This window comes from Danio rerio, chromosome 21 (assembly GCF_049306965.1).
Source record: "Danio rerio strain Tuebingen ecotype United States chromosome 21, GRCz12tu, whole genome shotgun sequence".
In the NCBI taxonomy this organism is placed as follows: domain Eukaryota; kingdom Metazoa; phylum Chordata; class Actinopteri; order Cypriniformes; family Danionidae; genus Danio; species Danio rerio.
The window spans coordinates 40470119-40495207 of NC_133196.1; the positions used below are offsets into that span (position 1 = coordinate 40470119).

Genomic DNA, 25089 nt, shown 5'->3' on the forward strand with positions numbered 1-25089 from the left:
CACTTGTTACAGCAGGGGAGTTCTCGAGATCTACCTGAGCTCAAACTCCCCTCCCGCTTTGCAACGGGAGGGAGCCCTGGGCTCGAGGATCTCATGAGCTCAGGGCTCTCTCCCGGGACAGCATGCCAAACAAGCTTTATAATTAATCATCAGCTAAGTGTGAACTCTTGAATTGTAAAAAAAAGTTATGATAATACCACTATACACTACCTGACAAAAGTATTGTCACCTATCCAAGTTTTAGGAACAGCAAATAATAACTTGACTTCTAGTTGATTATTCGATATCAGAAGTGGCTTATACTGTATGAAAGGCAAAGGCCTCTAGATTACGCTTATTTTACAAAAATAAAATATGATCTTGCCTTGATTTTTTTATTAGGGCAACAGAAATAATGTACAGTATAGAATATAAAGTCATGGTGCAGTGGAAAAAAATAATTTATTAATATTGTGTATGACTCCAATGAGCTTAGAATACTGCATCCATACATCTCTGTAATGACTCAAATCACTTATTAATGAAGTCATCTAAAATGGCAAAGAAAGCGTTCTTGCAGGACTCCCAGAGTTCATCAAGATTTTTGGATTCATCTTCGAAGCCTCCTCCTTCATCTTATCTTAGACATGCTCAAAAATGTTTAAGTCTGGTGACTGGGCTGGCCTATCTTGGACAATTCTATCACCTTGACCTTCTTCGCGTTCAGAAACTTTGATCACAAAACTCGACTGATTTCTGTTAGATTCTTGGGTCCATGTAGGTTCCAATAGGTCTTTTGCAGTATTTGTGATGATTGGGATGCAGTTCAACAGATGATTAATCAGAAAGATCAACCTTTTTCCACTTTTCCAAATGAACAACTAGAAGTCAAGTTATTATTTGTTCGCTTACAACTGGGATTGATGACAAGACTTTTGTCAGGTAGTGTATATACACCATATTCATTTTGAATTAATTACTTTATTTGTCATACAGCCTGAAATCAAATCACACTTTTAACTTTTCCACAAATAACTTTCATTTTAAATGTTTTTGTAGCCTTTTCCAAAAGGCCTTTTGAAAGCAGGGTGTAATGTGAGTAAAGGTATAGATATTCACAGGGTATGATGGTTTTCACTGTATCCTATATATTTTACTCACATTTAAGGTACATTTGCAAAAAAACTAAACACTAACTTTTGCAAACGCACACAAATATATTATATTAGTAGACTTTGTTTTAGTTTATTGTTGTTAAATTTAGACTGTTATTTAATTATTACTGTATTTCATATCATAAGAATATAATGTGTTTATGTAATTTCACGATTCTGTAACACAGCAGTCAGTAATTAAAAAGTTTAATGAGCTTTCTAACACATTATACAGTTGAATTATTATCCCTCCTTTGAATTTTGTTTTCTTTTTTAAATTATTCCCAAATGATGTTTAACAGAGCAAGGAAATTTCCACAGAATGTCTGATAATATTTTTTCTTCTGGAGAAAACCTTATTTGTTTATTTCGGCTAGAATAAAAGCAGGTTTTAATTAAAAATAAATAAATAAATAAATAAATAAATAAATAAATAAATAAATAAATAAATAAATAAATAAATTTAAGGTCAAAATTATTAGCCCCTTTAAGCTATATTTTTTTGATAGTCTACAGAACAAACCATCGTTATACAATAACTTGCCTAATTAGCCTATCCTGCATAATGACCCTGGTTAAGCCTTTAAATGTTACTTAAAAAAAAACTAGTAAATTATTATGTACTGTCATCATGGCAAAGATAAAATAAATCAGTTATTAAAAATGAGTTTTTAGAACTATTATGTTTAGAAATGTGTTGACAAAATCTTCTAACTTTAAACTGAAATTGGGGAAAAAGTAAACAGGGGGACTAATAATTCAGGGGTCATTATTATTTTAATAATGAGCATGTGTTTTAAAGCATAATACTCTTTAAATGTACATTCAAGGCATTATTCTTGCTTTTTAATTCACTAAAGCACTGTCTAAACACTTGAAAAGGTGTTGTTCAAAGCCTTTGATGCAGAAATAATCTCTCATTTTAAGGGAGCGTTTGTGGTGACATAAAACACATTATTTGTATTTTCTTCCAGTTCTTATTGTGAGCAGTGAACCAAGTTTTTCCTAAGCACAATAATTGCAGTTCAGGTTGGACACACAAGTGCTGAGAAAGTCAGTCAGCTGTGAAGGCAAACACAACCTGGACAAACAAATGAGCCCCAGGCCGCATCACATGGGCCAGTTTTCATGCAGAAGATGATTTCTGGAGAGCAATAACAGCCTCTCATTTGAAAAACATATTAAGCTGATGAAATACTACATTTACATCCCACAGTCCTGCATTAGTTATGGTATTTCCTACTATTTCCTGGAGGACACATTGGTGGGATTTTATGTTATGGCATTTTAAAAATACTGCTTTTCCGTGGTAGTGCAAAGCAGTGTAAGTTATTGCAATTGAATTAAAATGACTAAATGTTAAATAAAAATTATTTTGATACAAAAATTATTTTAAAAGGTAGGATAGGTCAGTGTTTCCCAACCCTGTTCCTGGAGGCCCCCCAACAATTCATATTTTGGATGTCTCCCTTATCTAACATCAGGTTTTGAAGCGTCTTTCTATGTTCTGATGAGTTGATTCAGGTGCGTTTGATTAGGGAGAGGTTAAAAATGTGTATTGTTGGTGTGCCTTCAGGAACAGGGTTGGGAAACACTGGGCTAAGTTATTGTAAATTTATGTAGCAAACAAAACATATAAGGGCAGTTCATTATGCTGTGGCGACCCCAGATTAATAAAGGGATTAAGCCGAAAAGAAAATGAATGAATGAATAAAAACATGTAGGCCAGGGGTGTCCAAACTTAGTCCTGGAGGGCCGGTGTCCTGCTGAGTTTGTCTCCAACTTGCTTCAACACACCTGCCAGGAAGTTTCTAGTATATCTTGTAAGAGCTTGATTTGCTGGTTCAGGTGTGTTTGATTAGGGTTGGAGGTAAACTCTCCAGGACACCGGCCCTCCAAGGCCGAGTTTGGACACCCCTGATATAGGCTAATTCATTCTTTAATTTTCCTTCAGCTTAGTCTCTATTTCAGAGGTCGCCACAGCCAAATGAACCACCAACTATTCTGGCATATGTTTTACACAGTGCATGTCCTTCTAGCTGCAACCCAGTATTAGCAAACACCCATACACACCCACTCATTCACTGTGGACAATTTGATTTATCCAATTCACCTGTACCGCATGTCTTTTGATTGTAGGGGAAACCAGAGCACCCAGAGGAAATCCACACAAACACGGGTTGAACAAGCAAACTTCACACAGAAATGGCAACTGACTCAGATGGGACTCGAAGCAGTAACCTTCTTGCTGTGAGGTGATAGTGCTTACTATTGAGCCACTATGCCGCCATATACTGTAGGCTAATTTCAGGAATAAATGCTTATAAATATAATAAGGCTTATTATTTTTATTTACTTTATTTATTAATGTATTAGTAGAAAATATATTGAAACAAATTGTAAATTAAAAATATATTCTCAGGTTTATAATCAAATAATATGTCAATTTCTGTTCAACTGCTGGGCTTTTCAGGCAGTAACAATAAATGAAAAAGTTTTATAACATGCATCTTAATATTACTTAAAATATGTGATGCATAATAACTCAACAGAGCTGTATATGGAGTGCAATCTTTATATGTGGGGGTTGCTAGCAGTAATGCTACCTATCACGCAATTGAACCATCTAGAGTCACTACAAGAGATATCTGCAACAGCCCTAGTATAATGAACGACCTTTTGAAGTGAAACTTCACAGGTTGAATCGCACTTCTGATTCAAACACTTATTGCCTGATGGCTTACTGTGTTGGAACACAACCACTCAGCCACAGATCTGTTATATTAATACACTAATCAAACTAATATCAGCAAAAGCCTTACCAAACTCCTTTCGAAAGAAGTCATCTTTTTCCTCCTGAATAGCGATTCTGGGGATTGGAGTACATCCAGTGGTCATGCTGCGCTCCAGGATGCCTTCATCAAAGTCATCTGAGACATCAAACACAAGGTGAACATCTGATCTCAAACCAGCCAAAATATCAATCATAACAACGATGACAGAATTTACAAACAGTCTAAAGAGATCACTAACAATGCCAAAACAAAAGCAAGCAGTGTTTTGTCTGTCAAAAAGTGTCTCGTTCAAGTGTCCTCGCCAGTGACATTTAAACACAGACATGCCAATGTGACCATGAAGACACAACACAGTGCGCACCACACAAAATCAGCTCACTAATTGCTTGTAGTTTGCTGTTTTATTCAAGAAAATAAAGTCAAAACAGTACTGAAGCATATATAATCATGTGCATCCACCAATATGTTGTGGCATTATGGAACGATTCATACAGAAACACTGAAGGTCGACTTCTTGATCTCATGACAAGCTAAAACAAGCTGGCAGGTTAAAAATAACTTATTGAGGGTAAAGTGGTAAATGTCATACAAGATTTTAAAAATGACAATGTAATGGTACAGACAGAGTTTATTAAACTTTAAGAGGATATCTAAGTAATGACACGTCAATCTACTGGAGTTTTCTCTAACATCTCAGTTGTTTCTCCTGATTTTTAATGTAAAGCAAATTTTCATTTTTAAACTGTATTATACTGTGTGATCTAATGTAAACTGTTGAAACTTGTGCTTAGGTTGAAGAGTCTACAATCACATGTCAGACTGTCCTCTAATTAATTACAAGACTAAATACTTTGATCTAATAACTACTGTATTGCAGCAATTGTTTTTATTTTAATTAGGGACACATCTGTAGGGAGAAACATCTGAGAAAAGTTACTTAATCATTATGTTGCATTATGACTGGTAACAAATTGAGTTGTCAGAAATAAAATCATTGTAAAAATCATTGAAAATTAAGATTTAATTATTGAAAACACTGTTTTAAATCTTGTGACAATTTTTGAGTGCAAGGGTTTGACCAACACGGTCTCACAGTAATTCATAACTTTTTGATTCAGTGGTAATTCTTTTTGATTCATTTGTATGAATTTGTACAATCTTATTTGTATAATTTAGTACGATTTGCTCATCCCGCAATGATGGTTGGGTTTAGGGGTATGGTTGAGTGCCTTTTAAAATCGGACATTTTTTTACGACTGAACTGTACGAATTCGACAAAATGTAAAAAAGTTAAATTTTCTGGTGAGATCAGACTGGGCTTGGCACTAAGGTATTTGTGAAATGTGTGTAAGATTTATCACGTATACCTTTAATTGTGACAGTGTTTGTCTGTGTTGGTTTATGTGGTTTACGAGGACACAAAATTGTCTAACAACATGGGCATGAACTCGTTGTGCTCTATTAATGTGGTTTGCAAGGACACACCTTGTGTCCTCATAATTCAAAACATCATATTTAATGGTTTTTTTTTACATTCGAATTTTGCGTATTGAAAAGTAGTGTAACAAAGCACAAATCTCATGGCTCAGGCAATTTTACTGATCAGCCAAAAAGGGTAGGAGATTTATTACAAAAACGGCACTGCAAGAAACTTTTGGTTTTAACAAACAGAACTTAGACCTGTAATTTTATAAAAAAAAAGAAAGAAATAATCAGCTGAATAAAAATAAAATTGCAAAATATTCAGTACTGTGAAATAAGTTCACTGTTACTACTACTGTTGCTATTTTTTTAGTCTCATTTTCAATAAATGATTCAGTTATTCACTCATAAAACGTTTCATTTTTGACGAATTGTTCAGGGCATATTTTTGATACAGTAGCTGGTTGTTGCGACCTTTTGGTTAAATAATGTATTGCTGCCTTTAACTTTAATTTTTGAGCACACAACAGTAATTTTAATCTTCACCATAAACATCATTGGTTTTATCTAAACTATAAACTGTTATCCCAGTACTTCTGTGTTATTTGACTATGTAACTTAACTTAAAAGACTAAAGACTGAATCTCTTTCTTGATTTTTGTGTTTTTCAAACACAGATTTGAATGCAGCGATTTAAAGGATTAATAAACATATGCAGATCAAAATCATTTGTAATTTATGTTGCGCGGGTGCTAAGATCCTGATCTTTTTATTGAGTAATCGTGCAACTTAATGCATTAATGCAGGCTAAACAACACCTTTAAAGAAACCCACCACTTCCTGAATAACCTACCACAACTTCTTCCGTCATCATTATATTTTACAGGAAAGCCTAAATGCTTTCATACATGTGGTTTAAATGAGGTGAGAGGCGCTCTCTCGGGGATCGTTACAAATTTAGGATTAATCTACAAAAAATAGGTATAAATCCAAGGGTCACCTGTGTTCCGAACCATGGGCTGTGATCCGTATGAATCACGGATCAATCGTGATCCGTTACACCCCTAGTGTCAAAGGTTTCCTGTGAGAGTTGGTTTAGGGTTACGGGTTGGATGAGGCCATGTATTATGCCTATGGAGAGTCCTCGTAAACCATATATACAAGTGTGTGTGTGTGTGTGTGTGAATGTAGGTGAACTGTCACAAATCCAATGTTCGATTTACAAAAATCTAAAACATTCTGCCAGGATTTTCAGATGACATCAAGGTTAATATGAAACTTTCTGAAAACTCAATCTGAAAGAGTAGCATCTAAGCTACATGAATAAAGTTTTTCCTTTAAATGACACAAACATTATAAACTCAAACTAAAACAAAAAAACACTGAGATGCAAATTTTAGAGTCAAAAAATACATGTAATACAATACATGAAGACCTCACATGACACAATGAAGAAACCACAATGACTCAGGCAAAGTGACACGATTCAAATCCACCCATTTCTGAAAGCGTAATCCATTGTGTTACTCTATAGATAAACTCTAAATGTTAGGTCTTATAGTACAGACAAGGTATTTAGTCCTCATGGGCGCCATTTGTCCTCGTGTTGCTGTTTAAAAACACCACAAGGTCGGCTTCACAACGGTCAATCACGAAACCACAGTCACACAAGTCCGGCGGACGCAAGCCCAAGGGCCCGGAGACCACAGTCACATGCGGCGCAGCGTGGCAAACACTCACAGATCAACAGGACAGAAGGAAGCGCAGGCGGGCCGCCGGTAATCCGTCAGAAAGAGCATAAGAGGAGAGGAAGGGGACATGAGGGGAGTAACATTGATGAGTTTCAAGCAGGTCTCCATAACCAAAAGAATCAGTTTGTCCTCCAAATGTCCACAGCATAGTCTCAAAATAACACATACTGAATGTTTCCTGTGCAAAATGCAAAGTCAATGGACAACAAGTAGAGAACACATATACTGAAAAGATGGCGATATGGATCAATTGGTTGTCCTGAGAAGGAAATGAATTGTGACACTGAGACGGCTGTGGTTTAGTTAGCGAGTAAAGAAAGGTTACTCGAGATGGGACATACGGAAGGGGAGATGGACAAACAGCTTTAGCACCTGAATGTCTTGAAAAGAGCTTCTGTCATCATCAGGACACCCTGAGCCTGCTCCAGAGTGAGTCGATTTTCATTTCATATTGAATGAAATTTACATTATTTACTCAGTTATGTCGTTTCAAAAAGACTAAATGTGGACTTTCCTGTGGATAGCAACAGGAGATGGATTAATCATGTTTAAAAGGTAATTCACATTGAATGGGTAGATGCTGACCAGTGTTGGGTGTAATTAGTAAACAGTGACTGTAATCAAATTACTTTTTTGCAGGAAAAGTAAAGTAAGGGATTGCTTATTTTATTTTGATTTAATTTAATTACTGTTACTTTTAATGTACTTGCTTTAAACATTAATTTTATTTTGCAGAATAATTAAAATTTTTCAATTAGTGTAAGTTTTATTTAAATTAAAAAGTAATAAAAGTAATCTAAATAGAATTTTAATTACATAATTAGTAATTAATTTCTTTTTTGGAGTAACTCACACAACACTGATGCCCACCAATAACAAGGAAATGTATTTTTGGGCTGCTACTTGCTACTTCAGGGGTGATCAGTTAGCATTTGGTATGGCTTATGCTGAGTTTAGACTGCATGATTTTCAAAGTAATCGCGTCACAGATATTTTCACACTGCATGACTATCTGGAGTAGTGTTTTGTTGCTGCTTTGTTTACACTGCAAGATGGATTGGCGACAAAAGTTTTACACTGCATAACTTTAAAAAAGGGAGAATCGCCAACAACTTTGTCCAAACTATGGGCCCTATCATACCAATGCCAATGTGGCGCAAGGCGCGGCGCAATAGTCTTTTGCTAGTTTCAGCTTGGTACAGGAGTCGTTTTGAGGCGTTGCGCTACGCTGTTTAAATAGCAAATGCATTAGCGCTCATATGTGCGCCCATAGACGTTCTGGTCTAAAAAGGAAAGCGTTCTGAGGCGCACTGCTGGCGCGTTGCAATTTTAAGAAACTAAAATAGATTTTTCATTAGACCAAAACAAACCCGGTCTAAACTCCAGCGCAGAGATGGCCTTGTTTACACACTGCTTAATACGCACAAGAGAGCAATAGGCAAATATCTTTACATATGAAAAAAATTTAATATTAAGGATATATATAGGATATAATAAGAATAGATATAGTATATAAATATAAAGGATTAAAATATTACAAAACATTATTTTCTAGCCTACATAAATATGAAAAATCACTGCTTTTATGTCTTCTTCACACAGCATGTCTTTTAGGATATAACTCAGGTTTTTGAGCACACTTCGTTATTATTGTTCATTTATTCGTTTGTTGGAAATTAGAACTGAATTTAGAAATAGTTTTGAAACAAATATTTGCGCTTAACAAACGCAATTAATTATTTATAGACTAATTGATGTCTGTGCATAAAGGTTTCCCTATCCAAGAGCGAAAGTGAAAGTAGATCCATTATCTCTCATTCTCACGCAGTAGATGCTCTGTTTAACAGTTTTCTGTTAAAAAAACCTGTTAACTGTTAACTGTTTGCTTGTGAAATGCTCAGTTTTTCCACTTAGACTTACTTTACGTCCTGTAAATAGCGAATGCGCTTATGGCGCGACGCAGCTGGCTCTTAAAGGGAATGGGAGATGAGACTCTAATTGGTTTATTCTCAAAACACACCTATAACTCATTAAGAAAATAAACTCAACCCTCTTAGACCATGCGCCACGCCGCAAATCGGATTTTCCCGTCCCTAAATTAGCAAAAATGCGTTCTGACATGCCCTGAAAGCGTTTGCGCCCTGCGTTTTGCACTCTGCGCATGGACTGTCAAAATAGAGCCCTACGTCTCACAACCAAAAACATGTAGTATATCGTTCGAGGTTACTAAAGTAACCCTTCGTTCCCCGAGGAGGGGAACGGAAGCACTATAAGTGGATTTGATTGTAAAATCCACGCATAGGGAGGTTCGGTTCAGAAGCTACTCGTCTGAAAGAGTATTGAACGGGCCAATTAAGAATGAATTGGCAGCGCAAGCCTGCGCAGGTGAGCGGCATAAGCAATCAACTGAGTATATAAGCTCACCTGGCGCCAGCAGACGCTATCCTTTTTAAGCTGAAGAGACTTTCAACAGCTAAGGGACAGTCATTATGGCGACGGAGTATAGTGCTTCCGTTCCCCTCCTCGGGGAACGAAGGGTTACTTTAGTAACCTTGAACGTTCCCCTTCGGGGGGAACTTCAGCACTATAAGTGGATTTGATTGTAAAATCCACGCATTGGGAGCCCATTGAAAGCGCCATAATGACTGCACCTTACCAACACCCCCGATGAGGAGATAGTCAAGCAAGCGTGACGCACCCACATCATGGGGGGCGCGGTCCTCCAACGTGTCCCTGGCCCTAATTTATCCTACTTCAACAGAAGTTTTACGGATTTATATATATTTTTTGGGAAGTCGTGAGCATCTAGATAATTCTAGAAAAATACGACAGTACGTTGGGAAGCGTGCAATCCCGATAGGGAGGACGCTGCGGAGGCCATCCGTTACCCAAGGGGGGATAGATGGCAGAATTTACATATGGACTAGCCCTAAAAAGGGGGAGTACGCATAGCAAAAGAGTGGTTAGCGGGGAGGGAAGACACGGGTCCGCCCAGGGGGGGGGGGACTTAACCGTGGCTGAATAAGCATATGGGATCGCCTAGTGGGGACCACGCATAGCAGGCACCTTTACCCAAAACGCGGGCTGACCAGCGGGCAGACCTACAACGTAGTGGGCCAGCAAGTGACTCCTCCGCTGAGTCAGTGCTGGGGGCCACGGAGGAATCTGCAGGGCTCACCTGACGGGGAACTTTACTGACAGATAAAAAGGCGCACGTATCTCCGTGTTAGGGAAAATGGCGCAGCAAGCGTGTTTCAACACCCTACCGAATTGTTTCCTCAATCACCAAGGGTTACCTAATACCCTTGAGGAAACCGGCTCCACTCGCAGATTGTAAAACCTTGCAAATGTGTTGGGTGTCACCCAGCCCGCAGCTCTACAGATGTCTGTTAGAGGGGGCCGCGTGCGCGCGCTCGAGAGGATGCGAAGCTCCGAGCGGAGTGCGCACGCGCTCTCGGGGGACGCGGCTCATCTCGGCTCTGATAGTGAAAGAAAGGCATCCACAATCTAGTGGGAACTTATTTCGGTACGGCACTTCCCTGCTGCCGACCGCTATAACAGACGAAGAGCTGCTCAGATGATCTAAACTCTGAGTGCGGTCCGGATAATACGCAAAACACGAACTGGACAATAAAGAAGGGCTGGGTCTGCCTCCTCCGAGGGCAGCGCTTGCAGGCTCACTACCTCGTATTAAAACGGAGTGGTAGGAACCTTGGGCACATATCGTGGACGGGGTCTCAGAACGTGAGAGAAGCCAGCCCAATTACAGGCACGAGTCACTGACCGAAAAATGCCTCCGGGTCCCCGACCCTCTAATCGATATCAACGCGACCAGCAGAGCTGTCTTCAGGGACAGAAATATACTGAGTCGAGGATCGAAGGGATCTGACGCGGCTTGTGTAGCGAGGGCGAGATCCTAAGAGGGCATGAGAGGGGGCGGGGTGAATTAATTCGCTTAACGCCCCTGAGGAACCGGATGATGAGGTTATGCGTTCCCACGGTGCTGCCAGCCACCGCGTTATGAGAGCGGAGATGGCAGCCACGTAACCTTGAGTGTGGAGGGCGACAGCCTGCTCTCCAACTTCTCTCGGCGTAAAGAAAGCACAACGCTGATCTGGCAAATTACGGGGGTCTTCTCAGCGAGAGACACACCATTCAGTGAATAGACTTCACGTCAGGGCATAGGCGCGCTCGGGGAGGGGGCTCTAGCCCGAGTGACGGTATTAGCCACCGCAATCGGAGGTTACCTAAGTCTTCCTCGCGTCTAAAAATCTCTTCAAAGATCGGCGAGGGTGCCAGGTGGTGCCCTGTCCCTGAGAGAGTAGGTGCTCTCTCGAAGGGACTGCCAGGGGAGGGCTATCGCGAGGGAGAGCTCTGACATCCAGGTCCGGTTGAGCCAGAGGGGCGCAACCAGCAAACTGTTCCTCGTCCTCCCTGACCTTGCACAGTAACTGCGCGAGCAGGCTCACTGGGGGAAACGCGTATTGCGCGTGCCCCGAGGCCAGCTGTAAGCCAGTGCATCCGTGCCGAGAGCACTCGGTCAGGGAAAGAACAACTGGCAATGAGCGATCTCGGGGGAAGCAACAGATCGATCTGGGCTTCCCCGAATCGCGCCCATATCAGCTGAACAGACTCGGGGTGGAGTCTCCATTCTCCAGGACGCAAGGCTGCCGTGAGAGCGCATCGGCTGCACGGTTGAGCTTGCCTGAATATGAATGGCGTGCAGCGATTTCAGCCGCGGATGACTCCAGAGGAGCAGACGGCGGGCGAGCTGAGACATGCGGCGAGAGCGCATACCCCCTATACGGCTGATATACGCCACCGCCGCCGTACTGTCCGTCCTGACCAGCACGTGTTGCCGCTCCAACACCGGAAAAAAACGGTGGAGAGCGAGGAACACTGCCAACAGCTCCAGGCGATATGCCAATGCAACTGGGTACCTTTCCACAGGTCCGCAGCCGCATGCCCGCAACGCACAGCCCCCCAGCCCGTGTTGGAAGCGTCTGCTGAAACGACAACAAGACTGGACGCCTGTTCTAGAGACACCCAGGCCTGTAGGAACGAGGGGTCGCTCCAAGGGCTGAGGGCGCGGCGACACAGCGCAGTAACAGAGACTCGGTGTGCGCGCGCGTGCCATGCACGTCTGGGGACTCGATCGTGAAGCCAGTGCTGAAGTGGTCTCATATAGAATAATCCGAGCGGCATGAAGCGGCTGCGGATGCCATATGCCCCAGGAGCCTCTGAAATAGTTTCAGTGGGACCACTATTTTACTGTCGAGCTCTCTCAGACAGTACAGCATCAGCTGAGCGCGCTCTCCGGAGAGGCGCGCTGCCATGGTGACCGAGTCCAGCTCCAGCCCGAGAGAAGAGATCCTCTGCACGGGGGCGAGTTTGCTCTTTTCTCGGTTGACCTGAAACCCCCACAGGTGGAAGTGCCAGAGCACTTTGTCTCTGTGCATAATCAACTCTGTGCATAATCAAAGAGAGGGCAAAATTCAGCCAGTCGTAAAGAAATTGAGTATGCAGATGCCCGCGAGCCGAAGGGGCGCTGAGGCACCCTCCGCGGGCTTGGTGAGGACCCGCGGAGACAGAGAGAGCCCGAAGGGGAGGGCTTTGTATTGCCAAGCTCGACCTTCAAACGCAAACCGCAGAAACTGTCGGTGGCGAGGAAGAGTGGAGACATGGAAATACGCGTCCATCAGGTCTAATGCTGCAGACCAACCCAGAGGACGAACGCACCGGAGGATGCGCTTCTGCGTGAGCATTCTGAACGGCAGCTTGTGCAGGCAGCGGTTCAAAACGCGCAGATCTAGGATTGGCCGTGACCCACCGCTCTTTTTGGGCACGATGAAGCGTGGGCTGTAAAACCCGCTCTCCATCTCGGCTGGAGGGAGCGGCTCGATTGCATCCTTCGCCAGGAGGACAGCAATCTCCTCTCGCAAGACAGGGGCGGACAGAGGGCTGACCCTGGTGAATACACACCCGTGACTTGGGGGGCCGTTTCGCGAACTGAATCGCATAGCCGAGTCTGATTGTGCGTATGAGCCACCGCGAAGAGCTGGCCCGCGCTAACCAGGCAGGCAGAGCTCTCGCTAATGGACTCATCGCTACAATCGCTGACGTACCAGCAGTGGGGCAGCGCGGAGTGGGTGTGCTGATCCGGGAAGCTCGCGGGTCCCACGGAAAAGCTGGAGGTGAGATATTTGCTCTCACTCCAAACCCGAGCTCCGGAGGGGAGGCTCGAGGGGTGGGAGAAAGGAGACCGTCCTCCCAGCGCTCGTGAGCCACTGGCGAAACGCACCGAATCTGCAAGCTAGAAAGCATAGCGTCCCAGACTGGCAGATTTCGGGCTGTCACATCTGGGGAAGTGAAAAGTGCCCTTTCATAATGTTTTCATGGCAGTAAAAAGTGCCGTTGGAAATGGGGCCCCCCCCTCCAGCGGGGCAAGAGCAAGTTCCCTCTTCTCCAGATGGCCTGTCCCAGGGGCGCTTCGCGGTCCGTTGCCGGACTTAGCGGCGTTCTGGGCAGGGGGGCTGCCTGCTTCCGAGGTGCCCGACGCGCTCGCTTCGCCGGAGGCGTGTGCGGGGGCGGAGCAGCTCTCGTAGGCGGGCGCCTTCGGCGAGGAGCAGGTATGAATGGCACGGCGGGCGGAGCGGGCTACGGACCGCCGATAGACATCACCCACCAACTGCTCTCTCACCGTCTTGAATTCCTGGGTGAATTCACAGACAGTGTCGCCGAACCTGGCTGGGGATATGGGGAAGTCAAGAAAGCGGACTTTGTCGACTTTGCGCATATCAGCCAGGGGTGGCGCTCCTGGACCACTAATGTGGACATCGTCCTCCCCAACGCACACGCAGCGGACTCAGTAGTCCGAAGAGCTAAGTCGGCGGCGGTGCGAAGCTCGTAAGCCTGGGTTGGACCCACCCTCGTGCAGCTCGGCCAGCGCCTGCGCTTGGTAGCGCTGGTAGGTGGCTATCGCATGCAAGGCGGAAGCAGCCTGGCCCGCAGCTATGTAAGCTCTAGCTCCGAGGGAGGTAGATAACTTACAGGCTTTGGATGGGAGACGAGGCGGACCCCGCCAAGAAGAGGCGCCGCGCGGATTTACCGCCATCGCGCACTCAACCTGAGGAATCGCCACATACCCCCTGGCTGTTTCACCGTCAAGAGTGGTTAGGGTGGAGGAACACGCAGCACGAGCAGAAAAAAGTGCTTTACAAGACCGCGTGAGCCTACTGTGCCCCTCCGGGAAGAAGGGAACGCCCCTCTAGTCGGTCCGGCCGCGGAGCTGGGGGATAAACCATCTCCAACCCACGGCCGAAGCAGCCCGGGAAAGCACGGCTAACATTTCCGTTTCAGGATCCGTAGTGACAGCGCTCACCAGCCCGAAGGGGGCGAGCGGGTCTGGATCATCATCGGACAATGAAAGCCCACCCTCCGATGCCGCGGTGGACATCTGGTCTCCGGTGTCATCGGGCGTAAGGGCTACCATCTGTTAGACGGATCGCTTCCCCCGCCCGAAGCTTGGATGGAGCGCTTAGAGGAGCGGGAGGTCCGCGGGCCCGTGGGCGACGGATTATCTCTCGCTGAAACCCTCAGATCTGCCCGAGTGCCCGCTGCAGAGCAGGGGACAACTGGGGTGGTTCGCCCTTTTGCAAAGGCTAACCGCGATCTTGCGCAACAGTCATGGCATCGCAATGACGACATGAACTGCCCGCGAGCAGCGCATTAACATGCTGGACCCCCAGACATGCAACGCAGTGCCCGCGCCCATCATCCGAGGACAGGAAACCACCGCATCCAGAAACGCACAGTCGGAGCGCCGTCCTGATAAGGACGTGCTGCACGACTGTGTTGCTCTTTCTGTGAAGTTTGCAACTTTATACGCACCGCTCTGGAGGACCGGACCCAAAGAACGCCAGGCAAGGGAGAAACCCAGCTCGACCGTCTGCCACTGCGTGTACACACTCTGGACCGGGAGAATGCTCTCGTTCGCTCAGAATCGCTGGTCACAGCAGGAGGAACCCTCATCGACTCGATCAGAAAGTCTCTGAAGCGAAAAGGATAGCGTCTGCTGGCGCCAGGTGAGCTTATATACTCAGTTGATTGCTTATGCCGCTCACCTGCGCAGGCTTGCGCTGCCAATTCATTCTTAATTGGCCCGTTCAATACTCTTTCAGACGAGTAGCTTCTGAACCGAACCTCCCTATGCGTGGATTTTACAATCAAATCCACTTATAGTGCTGAAGTTCCCCCCGAAGGGGAACTTTTGTTATTAACTACATAATGAGAAAGAAGCATTTAATGGGGTAGAAAATGTTTATATTTGCTCACCAAATTTACACTAGTATTTCCTCCATTTCTTGGGTCCAAATAGACTGAAAATGAGCGCTTTTAACTTCTCCCCCATCCTCCCGGTGGCCTGCAGATACAGGTACCCATACTAGTGGATGCTGCTCTCTTATTAGCTCTCTTACTCGTATTGAATTGCCGACAGCTCCAGATATTTAGCATGAAAATATCTCAGGGGCATCAGCGAATCATTGGCGATTCTCTCAGATTGCGTCTTTGATCGTTCACATTGTGTGATTGTTACTCACGTGAAAGAGCATCAATTTGCCTGTGATTTCAGGCATTTGTCGGCGATTTCTCAAACCAGTCTGCGATTCAAAAGCGGGGCTAAAATCAAGCAGTCTGAACATGGCATCAGCGTGTCTGACAAATTACAATAGGTTGTTAGTGCTTTATCACTACCAATAATTGACACATTATTAATTGGTTGACTATTTTAATAAATAAAAATGCAGGATCACTGAAACACTTTGGACACTGGACTTTTCACTGGACTGGATTTTTCAGTGGAAGTTTCAAACAGTCCCTTAAAGCAGGGGTTCTCAAACTTTTCAGCCCGCAACCCCTAAAAAAACAACACCAGTGACTCGCGACCCTGTCTATGCTCAGAGGTGGTTATAAGCATACAAATATTGCACACAATGGTGCACACACCCCAATAGGAATTACATAAACAAGCTTATTGACGACACAAAAAAGTGCAACAGTCTATTTTTTATAATAATTATTCATTGGTTTAATTTAATATTAATCTCCCTTAATGAAAATGATGAGCACAATGTTTACAGCACAAGACTATTCTTGGTTTAATTTTGGAGACTTGGAGCCACTTGGAGATCATCCTCCTTGTTCAGTCACAACCTCTTTTTTAATGTACAGTATGTGATTGCCATAAAGGTATCAAAGTTTAACATTTTACCGTAAAATCAATCTGCTGCAACTAACGCTATTGCTGTGATTGTAATCTAGCATAATAAACCCAGGGGTGGCAATCCAATGTAAAAAAATAAATAAATAAAAAAAAAAAATTGAAAGGCTGATGATTTTTTATTTGCATGTTTTTAATTAAAAATTATTAAATATCAACTAAATATTACATATTATATACGTTAAGAACTATTTTTATATTCTGCAGGTTATGGATAAAATATGATAGTTGTAATAGTTTAATAAAATATATAAGATTTTTGGAAATCACCAAGCGGCCAACCCACAGACCTCACCCCCCACCCCCACCTCATTGTCTTGCGACCACCCAGGGGTTCCCTACCCCCACTTTGAGAACCACTGCCTTAAAATATAGTTTAACTCGAAATAAAACAAATTACATCACTATTTACTCTCCCTTTATGAGTTTCTTACTTTTGTTAAACACAAAATAAGATATTTTAAAGAATGCTGGTTGATACTAACCATTGAATTCCACAGTAATAATAAAATATTATGTAAGTCAATTAGTGTCACCAACCAGCATCTTTCAAAATAACAAATTTTGTGTTCAACAGAAGAAAGAAACTCAAATAGGGTTCAAGCTAGGGAAGGGCGAGTAAATGACGACAGAGATTTCACTTTAGAGTGAACAATCCCTTTTTAACCAATATTTCCAATTGACAAAATGTACTTTTTCAAGAAGCTTTGGAATGTAATGGGTCACAATTCAGGAAGCTGTCACATAGCCAACTATGGTCAGATTTTGAATAACACAAGGCTGAGTTTAATTTTATGCCAAAGGAACTATCTAATTCTAGCAGACATTGACAGTGGCAGACCTGGTGCATCCCGGTGCAGTGCAGCTACAGTGATAGCTTTGAGAAGTGCAGTTCTGCTGAGCAGGCCAAAAGAAAATCCGTAACTCAGTGAAGGGGTGGCTACAAGCTAGGCTTGTGACTTGGTGGTCCTAGGCTGACGCCCTCAGTAAGATCTGTCCAGTACCTACCAGGTGGACCTGGCTGCCGCCGCGATAGTGGCGGAGTGCGAGAAGGGGACGGACTGCAATCGGATGGACTGTGCTGCTGCCTCAAGAATGGACTGTCCAAGCGGCCTGGTAAACGGGAGACAGGACCATGGTGCGGGACACGCGGACACCCACATACACACACACAGAGTGACGGACACAGATGCGACAGTGGGAGACCAATCCGGAGAGACAGAAGGAAAGAAACCCAGGGATAGATAGAGAGGAGGGTAAATCCGTACAAAAGAGAAATGATTAAAGAAGCACAAGTTCAAAACAGAAGAGACGATGGATGTGGAGCGATCGGGTGGAGGTTAAATAAGATCCAGGATCGTCAGAAGGAAAGATGGAATGGATGGATGGTGAAAAATGAAAAACGAACAGATGTTAACAAGCAAATCATGGAGTGAGTAGAAGAGAAAGAAGGTATTAACCGAGAAATAGAGAGAAAAAAAAGTGAGGTAGAAGGAGAGAGGTAAGAAAACAGAAGTTAGTGTGCTGTTTCACTCCTCCGAACATAATGAAGCAGTTGTAGATGGTAGTGTGGTAGTTTGATATTCACTCCAAAACTGAAACGTCTATAATCTTATATAAGCAAGGACATCACATCTTCAACCAGTAATCGTTTGTCTGTTGGAAAATGCAGCAATATAGCATTTTTGACAATAAAGCAATATTTGCTAGAAATACTCCTACTTAAACCACCTATATAAAAATTAACCATGGTTTTATTACACTTACCATAGTTTAACCATGATAAAATGGACAAAATATGGTACTTTACCATTATAAAACCAGGGTTAATTTCATAATTTTGTAAGGGTAACATAAGGTGGTCTACAGTCAAATGACAGACTGCATGTAAAATTTTCAGTGGCACATTTTGTCTTGTCTTAACCAGAATTGTTAATAGAAACTGTTTCTTTACTCAACCTTTAGGTGCACATTCAAAGCCAATGTAATAAGTAACAAGACTAAACAAAACAGCTTTACTTGGAACAAAGTATAAACTAGTCCGTTTAACCGAAAATAATATTTGCGATTAGAATTAGCAAACCTGAATGACTTAGCAAAGTACAATGTAATAAATGATTCCGGCAGAGTTTACTTGTTGTTAGCATGTTGCTATGCTAACAATACTCTAATAATCATACAAATACCAAGTACACAAACTATTGTGTTTTTTTTTTTTTTTTTTTTAGCCAAGTTAGATTAGACTACTTGAACTGATCAAAATGACAGCCGATTTGAATGTTATCACTCGATTGAATGGGCATCAGTGGTTATCAGCTGATAGATATGGGTCAGTAGGGGCCTTCTGTGCCTACTAGTAGACTCAGAAGGCTGTTATCATCCATCCACACGGTTATAGCTAGAATACATACGGCTGCGGCTGGAAGATAACGAGAATGTTATTTATTACATTTCACATTATATGTATTTTATTAATGTCTACCCAGAACCAAACCCTAAACCCAACCGCCACAGTAATGTAAAAACAGATCTGCATCTGAAGTCTTCTCTAGTAGTTCATTCATTTTCTTTTTGGCTTAGTCCCTTTATTAATTTGGGGTCGCCACAGCGGAATGAACCGCCAGCTTATCCAACATATGTTTTACGCAGTGGATGCCCTATTAGCCGCAACCCATCACTGGGAAACATCCATACACACTCATTCACACACATACACTACGGACCATTTAGCTTACCCAATTTATGTGTACCACATGTTTTTGGACTTGTAGGGCAAACTGGAGCACCCGCAGCAATCCCACACCCTGCGGCACCGCTGGCCACCACGGTCCTTCTGACAAGCGAAGTTAAAAGCGGGAAGGGGGTAATGGGGGACGGAATCATGGTTGAAAGTGTCGCAGCCCTTTATAATTTCACTGGGGGCCCCCTAAACATGTGGACCCTTCAAATTGTCCAAACTTTACCCCCCCTAGCGGCACCTACACCAACACGCTGAGAACATGCAAACTCCACACAGAAATGCCAACTGACCCAGCCGGGGCTCGAACCAGCAACCTTCATGCTGTGAGGCGATTGTGCTACCCACTGTGCCACCGTGATGCCCTTTATAATGTCTCTGGGCGCTCCCTAAATGTGTGGGCCCTTCGAATCGTCCTAACTTCCCCTCCCTTAGTGGCGCCCACACCAACACGATGAGAACATGCAAACTCCACACAGAAATGCCAACTCACCCAGCCGGGGCTCGAACCAGCAACCTTCTTGCTGTGGGGTGATTGTGCTACCCACTGCGCAACTGCGATGCCCCCTCCTCTAGCAGTGTAGCTGATTAACCATGTGGATGGATAATAACAGCCTTCTGAGCCTACTAGTGGTCGCAGAAGGCCCCTACTGGCCCATATCTATCAGCCGATAACCACTGATAACGCCCATTCAATGATATGATAACATTCTTATGATTATAACATACCTGAGCTGGTTTGACTGGTTTATCTAGATTCTAAAACTCCCCTTATGATATCAATTTTTTTTATTTGTAGTTAAAGTGTAGTAATCTTTTAAACTTAAAGATTAGTACCTCTTGAAAACCCCTGTTATATATACATATATTCATATTTTACATAATTTATCTTCATAAATCATCTATCAGTGATCATTACAAATCAGTGGTGATGATTAAGAGCTGAGATTTCAGCACACTGTGAGACAGATGGTCTACCCTGAGCTCGGCTGTAAGATTCATTAAATGACAGATTGAGAGACAAGTGAAAGGCAAGTAGCAGGACAAACAGAGGCTTAGGATTTAGCATCAGCTCTTAACTATGATCTTACCGGTCCTGTGTGTCATTACAGGCGAGATGTCCACGCTGTTGGCTATGGCCCTCTCTCTCTGCTTAAAGAATTCCCGTGGGTTACTGGGCCTCTGGGCAATGATGGCTGCCGCTTCCTATAAACATATGAAACAAACCATAGTTATGCTGTTGAATGTACTGTAATGTGTGTGAGTGTGTATTTTTTATGATTAGTATTTTATTCAAATTATGCTACATACATTATAAATATATACAAGCAGATGTCAAACTGTCCACTTGTACAAAGGCAAGAGGGAAATATATATACAGTTGAAGTCTGAATTATTAGCCCCCTAAATTATTAGCACCCCTGTTTATATTTTTCCCCAATTTCTGTTTAAGGAAGAGAAGATTTTTTCATCATATTTCTAAACATAATAGTTTTAATAACTCATTTCTAATAACTGATTTATTTTATCTTTGCCATGATGACAGTAAATAATATTTGACTAGATATTTTTCAAGACACTTCTATATAGCTTAAAGTTACAAATAAAGGCTTAGCTAGGTTAATTAGGGTACATATGCAGATTAGGGTAATTAGGCAAGTTATTGTATAATGATGGTTTCTTCTGTAGACTATAGCAAAAAAATATAGCTTAAAGGGGCTTATAATTTTGACCTTAAAATGGCTTTAAAAAAATTAAAAACTGCTTTTATTTTAGCCAAAATAAAACAAATAAGACTTTCTCCAGAAGAAAATTATTATCAGACATACTGTGAAAATTTCCTTGCTCTGTTCATCATAATATGGGGAAAAAATAAAAAATAAATAAAAGTTAAAGGGGGACTAATAATTCTGGATTCAACTTTAGGTATATATATATATATATATATATATATATATATATATATATATATATATATATATATATATATATATATATATATATATATTATATAAAAATATATAACAAAAAATCAGATTGTGTGTGTATTTATACTTATTTTTTTGAGCATGCATACTGAAACCAGCAGAGGGCCTAAACAGATCCTTTCGACACACCATATTGTACAGGTATGATCTAAATAAACTAAATAAAATTTTAATTTCTGCTCCAAAACAGTAATATAGTTTTGTAGCTAATAATACACCAGTATAATTCGAGCATTTAAAATTGCATTTATTTATTGTTAATATTATTAATGACTAAAACTTTTGAAGGATGTTTTAAATCCAACTATAGTGGGCTTCAGTAAAATTACAAAAGGTCCTTAAATTAAAATGATTTAAAACAGGACAAGGTACAAGCAGAAATAAAAAAATAGTCTGTGTCCTCTGTAATTTTTCCAATAAAGTACAACAATTCTCTTAAAAAAAGAATATATAACTGTTTATTAATGATTTTATTGGGCTAAGAAAAACAGTAAAATATTTAATTTAGGTATATATTTAATACAAAAAAAGATAACCTAATCCAGTAGGATATAAATGAGTGCTGTCAATTAATTAATCTTGATTAATTGCATCCAAAATAAATGTTCATATTTACAAAACACAACAATTTGTGTGTACTATGTATATTTTTGTGTATATAAATATATGCATGAATATACTGTATAAAATGCTTGTTTATATTCATATAAAAATAATTATATAAAACACAAATAATACAAATAAGATATTAATATAAATTTATGTGTAAATATATTTCTTTTGTATACTTTTTGTATTGAATGTGCAGAACGTGTGTGTATTTTTACAAATATAAATAAAAATATAGTATATATGAACAAAAAGTATATATTTAAATATATATTTTGTAAATACAAACTTAATCTTAAATGTGATTAATTGCGATTAATCATATTACAAAGTCTATGCAAGGGTACTGGAGAGGAGGATCCGGCCAATGGTTAAACCTAGGATTCAGGACCTAGGATTTAAGAGGAACAATGCGGTTTTCGTCCAGGCCGTGGTACACTGGACCAGCTCTAAACCCTCACCAGGGTGCTCGAGGGTTTATGGGAGTATGCCCAAACAGTCCACATGTGTTTTGTGAACTTGAAGAAGGCTTTCAACCATGTCCCGCGTGGCATTTTGTGGAGAGTGCTCTGGGAGTATGGGGTTAGAGGTGCTCTGTTAAGGGCTGTCTCTGCATGAACAGTAGGAGTTTGGTTCACATTGCCGGCAATAAGTCAAACTTGTTGCCAGTGGATGTTGGACTCCAGCAGGGCGGCCCTTTGTCACCAATTCTGTTCATAATTTTTATGGACAGAACTTCAAGGCTTGGGCTGGAGGGGGTCCGGTTCGGGTACCACAGGATCTCATCTCTTCATGGAACATGGATCTTCAGCATGCACTGGGTTGGTTTTTTACCGAGTGTGATGCGACTGGGATGAGAATCAGCATCTCCAAATCCGAGGCCATCGTGCTCCACCGGAAAAAGGTGGTTTGTCTTTACATCAGGAGGAGGAATTCAAGTATTTTGGGGTTTTGTTCACAAGTGAGGGAAGGATGGAACGTGAGATTGACAGGCAGATTGGTGCAGCGGCAGCAGTAATGCTGTCGATGTACCGGTCCATTGTGTTAAAGAAAGAGCTAAGCCGAAATACAAAGCTCTCGATTTACCGGTCAGTCTACATCACAGGTGTCAAACTCAGTTCCAAAAGGGCCGCAGCTCTGCACAGTTTAGTTCCAATCCTAATTAAACACACCTGATCAAACTAATTGAGTACTTCAGGCTTGTTTGAAACCTACAGGAAAGTGTGTTGGAGCAGGGTTGGAACTAAACTGTGCAGGGCTTCGGCCCTTTTGGAACTGAGTTTGACACCCCTGGTCTACATTCCTACTCTCGCCTATCCAGCATGGTCATGAGCTTTGGGTCATGACTGAAAGGACAAGATCTCGGATACAAGTGGCCAAAATGAGTTTCCTTCACAGGGTGGCAGGGCGCACCCTTATACAGTAGATAGGGTAAAGAGCTCTGCTACCCGGGAGGAGGTCGGAGTAGAGCCGCTGCTCCTCCACATCGAGAGAAGTCAGCTGAGGTGGCTCTGTTTCGGATGCTTCCTGGAAGCCTACATAGGGAGGAGTTCCAGGCATATCTCACTGGGATGAGGCCTTGAGGATGACCCAGGACATGCTGGAGGGACTATGTCTCTCAGCTGGCCTGGCAACGCCTCGGGATCCCCCCAAAAGAGCTGGAGGAAATGTCTGGGGAGAGGAAAGTCTGGGGTTCTCTCCTAAGACTGCTGCCCCCACAACCCGGCCCCGGAAAAGTGGTTGAAAATGATTAAATGAATGAATGAATGAATAATCATTTGCATCATTTGAATGCAATAATATAAAGAATTAAAAGTCTTAGGCCTTTTAAGTATTTTTGTGAACATTGAAGAGAACTGCTGCATTGTAAATGCAATCATGTGAATAGTCAAAAAGGTAACTGCTGGATTGTAAATGCAATCATGGATTTAAAACAGTAATAAAGTCTGTAACACACTGTAACTGCAGGTAAGAAAGATTTGCCCTGGAATTTTATTTGGTCACCCAGATTCTATTGACTGTACACTCACAGAAAAAAAAACCCACACCGTCCTAAAATAGTAGGAGGAATTCCACTGACCCATATGTAAACCCCAGCAGAATATCTGTCATCATAACACAAAACTGCCCCACATTTCAGGCTTTAAGGGTCAGAGTCTGTTCTCCTTTTGAAAACACTGAGAAAACAGAGATGCTGGTGTGGCATTAAAAGCTCAGTTTCAACCCACCTCAACCTCAGATTCCTTCTTCTCCAGGGAAGGGTCTTCACAGCTGGGCTCTGTCTGTGGAAGGATGAAGGCGCGTGTTTATTTCCAGCAGAGGGCAGCAAAGTTTAATCTGCTTTTTTGGTAATGTAAACAGGGTTTATTATGATTTGAAAGAAAATGTGATATCTTATGAACAAATTGTGATAAATATAATGATAACTAAAGATAATGCAAGTGGTCAAGTAAGTGAAAAAATATATAACACAACCCAGTATATGTATAGTTTTAAGAGAATGTAATCAGGTAAGTACACAAATCAGACAATAAAAGCAGACGCGCACACACACACACACAGACAGACGCACGCACGCACGCACGCACGCACACACACACACACACACACACACACACACACACACACACACATGCTAAAATATTATGTACTTATTTATCATTTTATGAGTATCAAACTACAAAAGTACAGATTGGGCTACTTATCAGAATTATGGGAGAATATTTATTTGGATTACCTTTTTTAATCTTATGCCTTACCCAGAATATAAAAATACATATAAACACATTTAGATCATTTACTCTAATCATTACTATTGGACTGTGAAGAGGCTTTAAACCAGCACAACAAAACACATTTCTGAAGACAATCACCTACTTTAATCATCCACTGCATTTTAAAATATAACAATACTAGTTATCTTCACTTCAACAGCCACCCACCTATAGCCACTAATTACAAACACAGTATGTACAAACAGAGATGAATAAAGGCTCACAGTTACCAACCATAAGACATCAAGCACTCTTAAAATGACAAACCAAAAACACCATTTCAGACACCAAACCTGGTTTACCGTACTGAAAGCGTACGCACTCTTACAATCAAAGGTTGATTCCTTGTCCTCTCTTTGGCCTCTTCCTCCTCCAGAATCTTCTTCCTGTAAATGTACACATAAACATAGCGGGTTTGAGAATAATGCAGCCCAGGATCATTGAGGATATGCACTCAGGTCTACTTCGAAATATGTACCCGGAGGTACGTCTGCTTTCACTTTTCGTTTTTCGTAAATCCACTACAGGCTGCTTTGTACACATTTCAATGATTTCAAATTTCACTCGTGCCTGCAATTTGCGCGTCCTCTTCTCACGGAA

General features: G+C 42.0%; 1 protein-coding gene across 1 annotated transcript in view; it reads right to left on the minus strand.

Annotated features, from left to right (window-relative positions):
• dbn1 (drebrin 1) overlaps positions 1-25089 on the minus strand; it is a 178015-nt gene that overhangs the window by 12933 nt on the left and 139993 nt on the right. The window contains exons 8-12 of the mRNA XM_009295616.5: positions 24818-24875; positions 23944-23997; positions 20210-20324; positions 17390-17494; positions 3956-4063 (exon numbers count right to left, since the gene is read on the minus strand). Coding sequence (XP_009293891.1) covers positions 3956-4063; positions 17390-17494; positions 20210-20324; positions 23944-23997; positions 24818-24875 — 440 coding nt within the window. The remainder of the gene's footprint in view (positions 1-3955; positions 4064-17389; positions 17495-20209; positions 20325-23943; positions 23998-24817; positions 24876-25089) is intronic.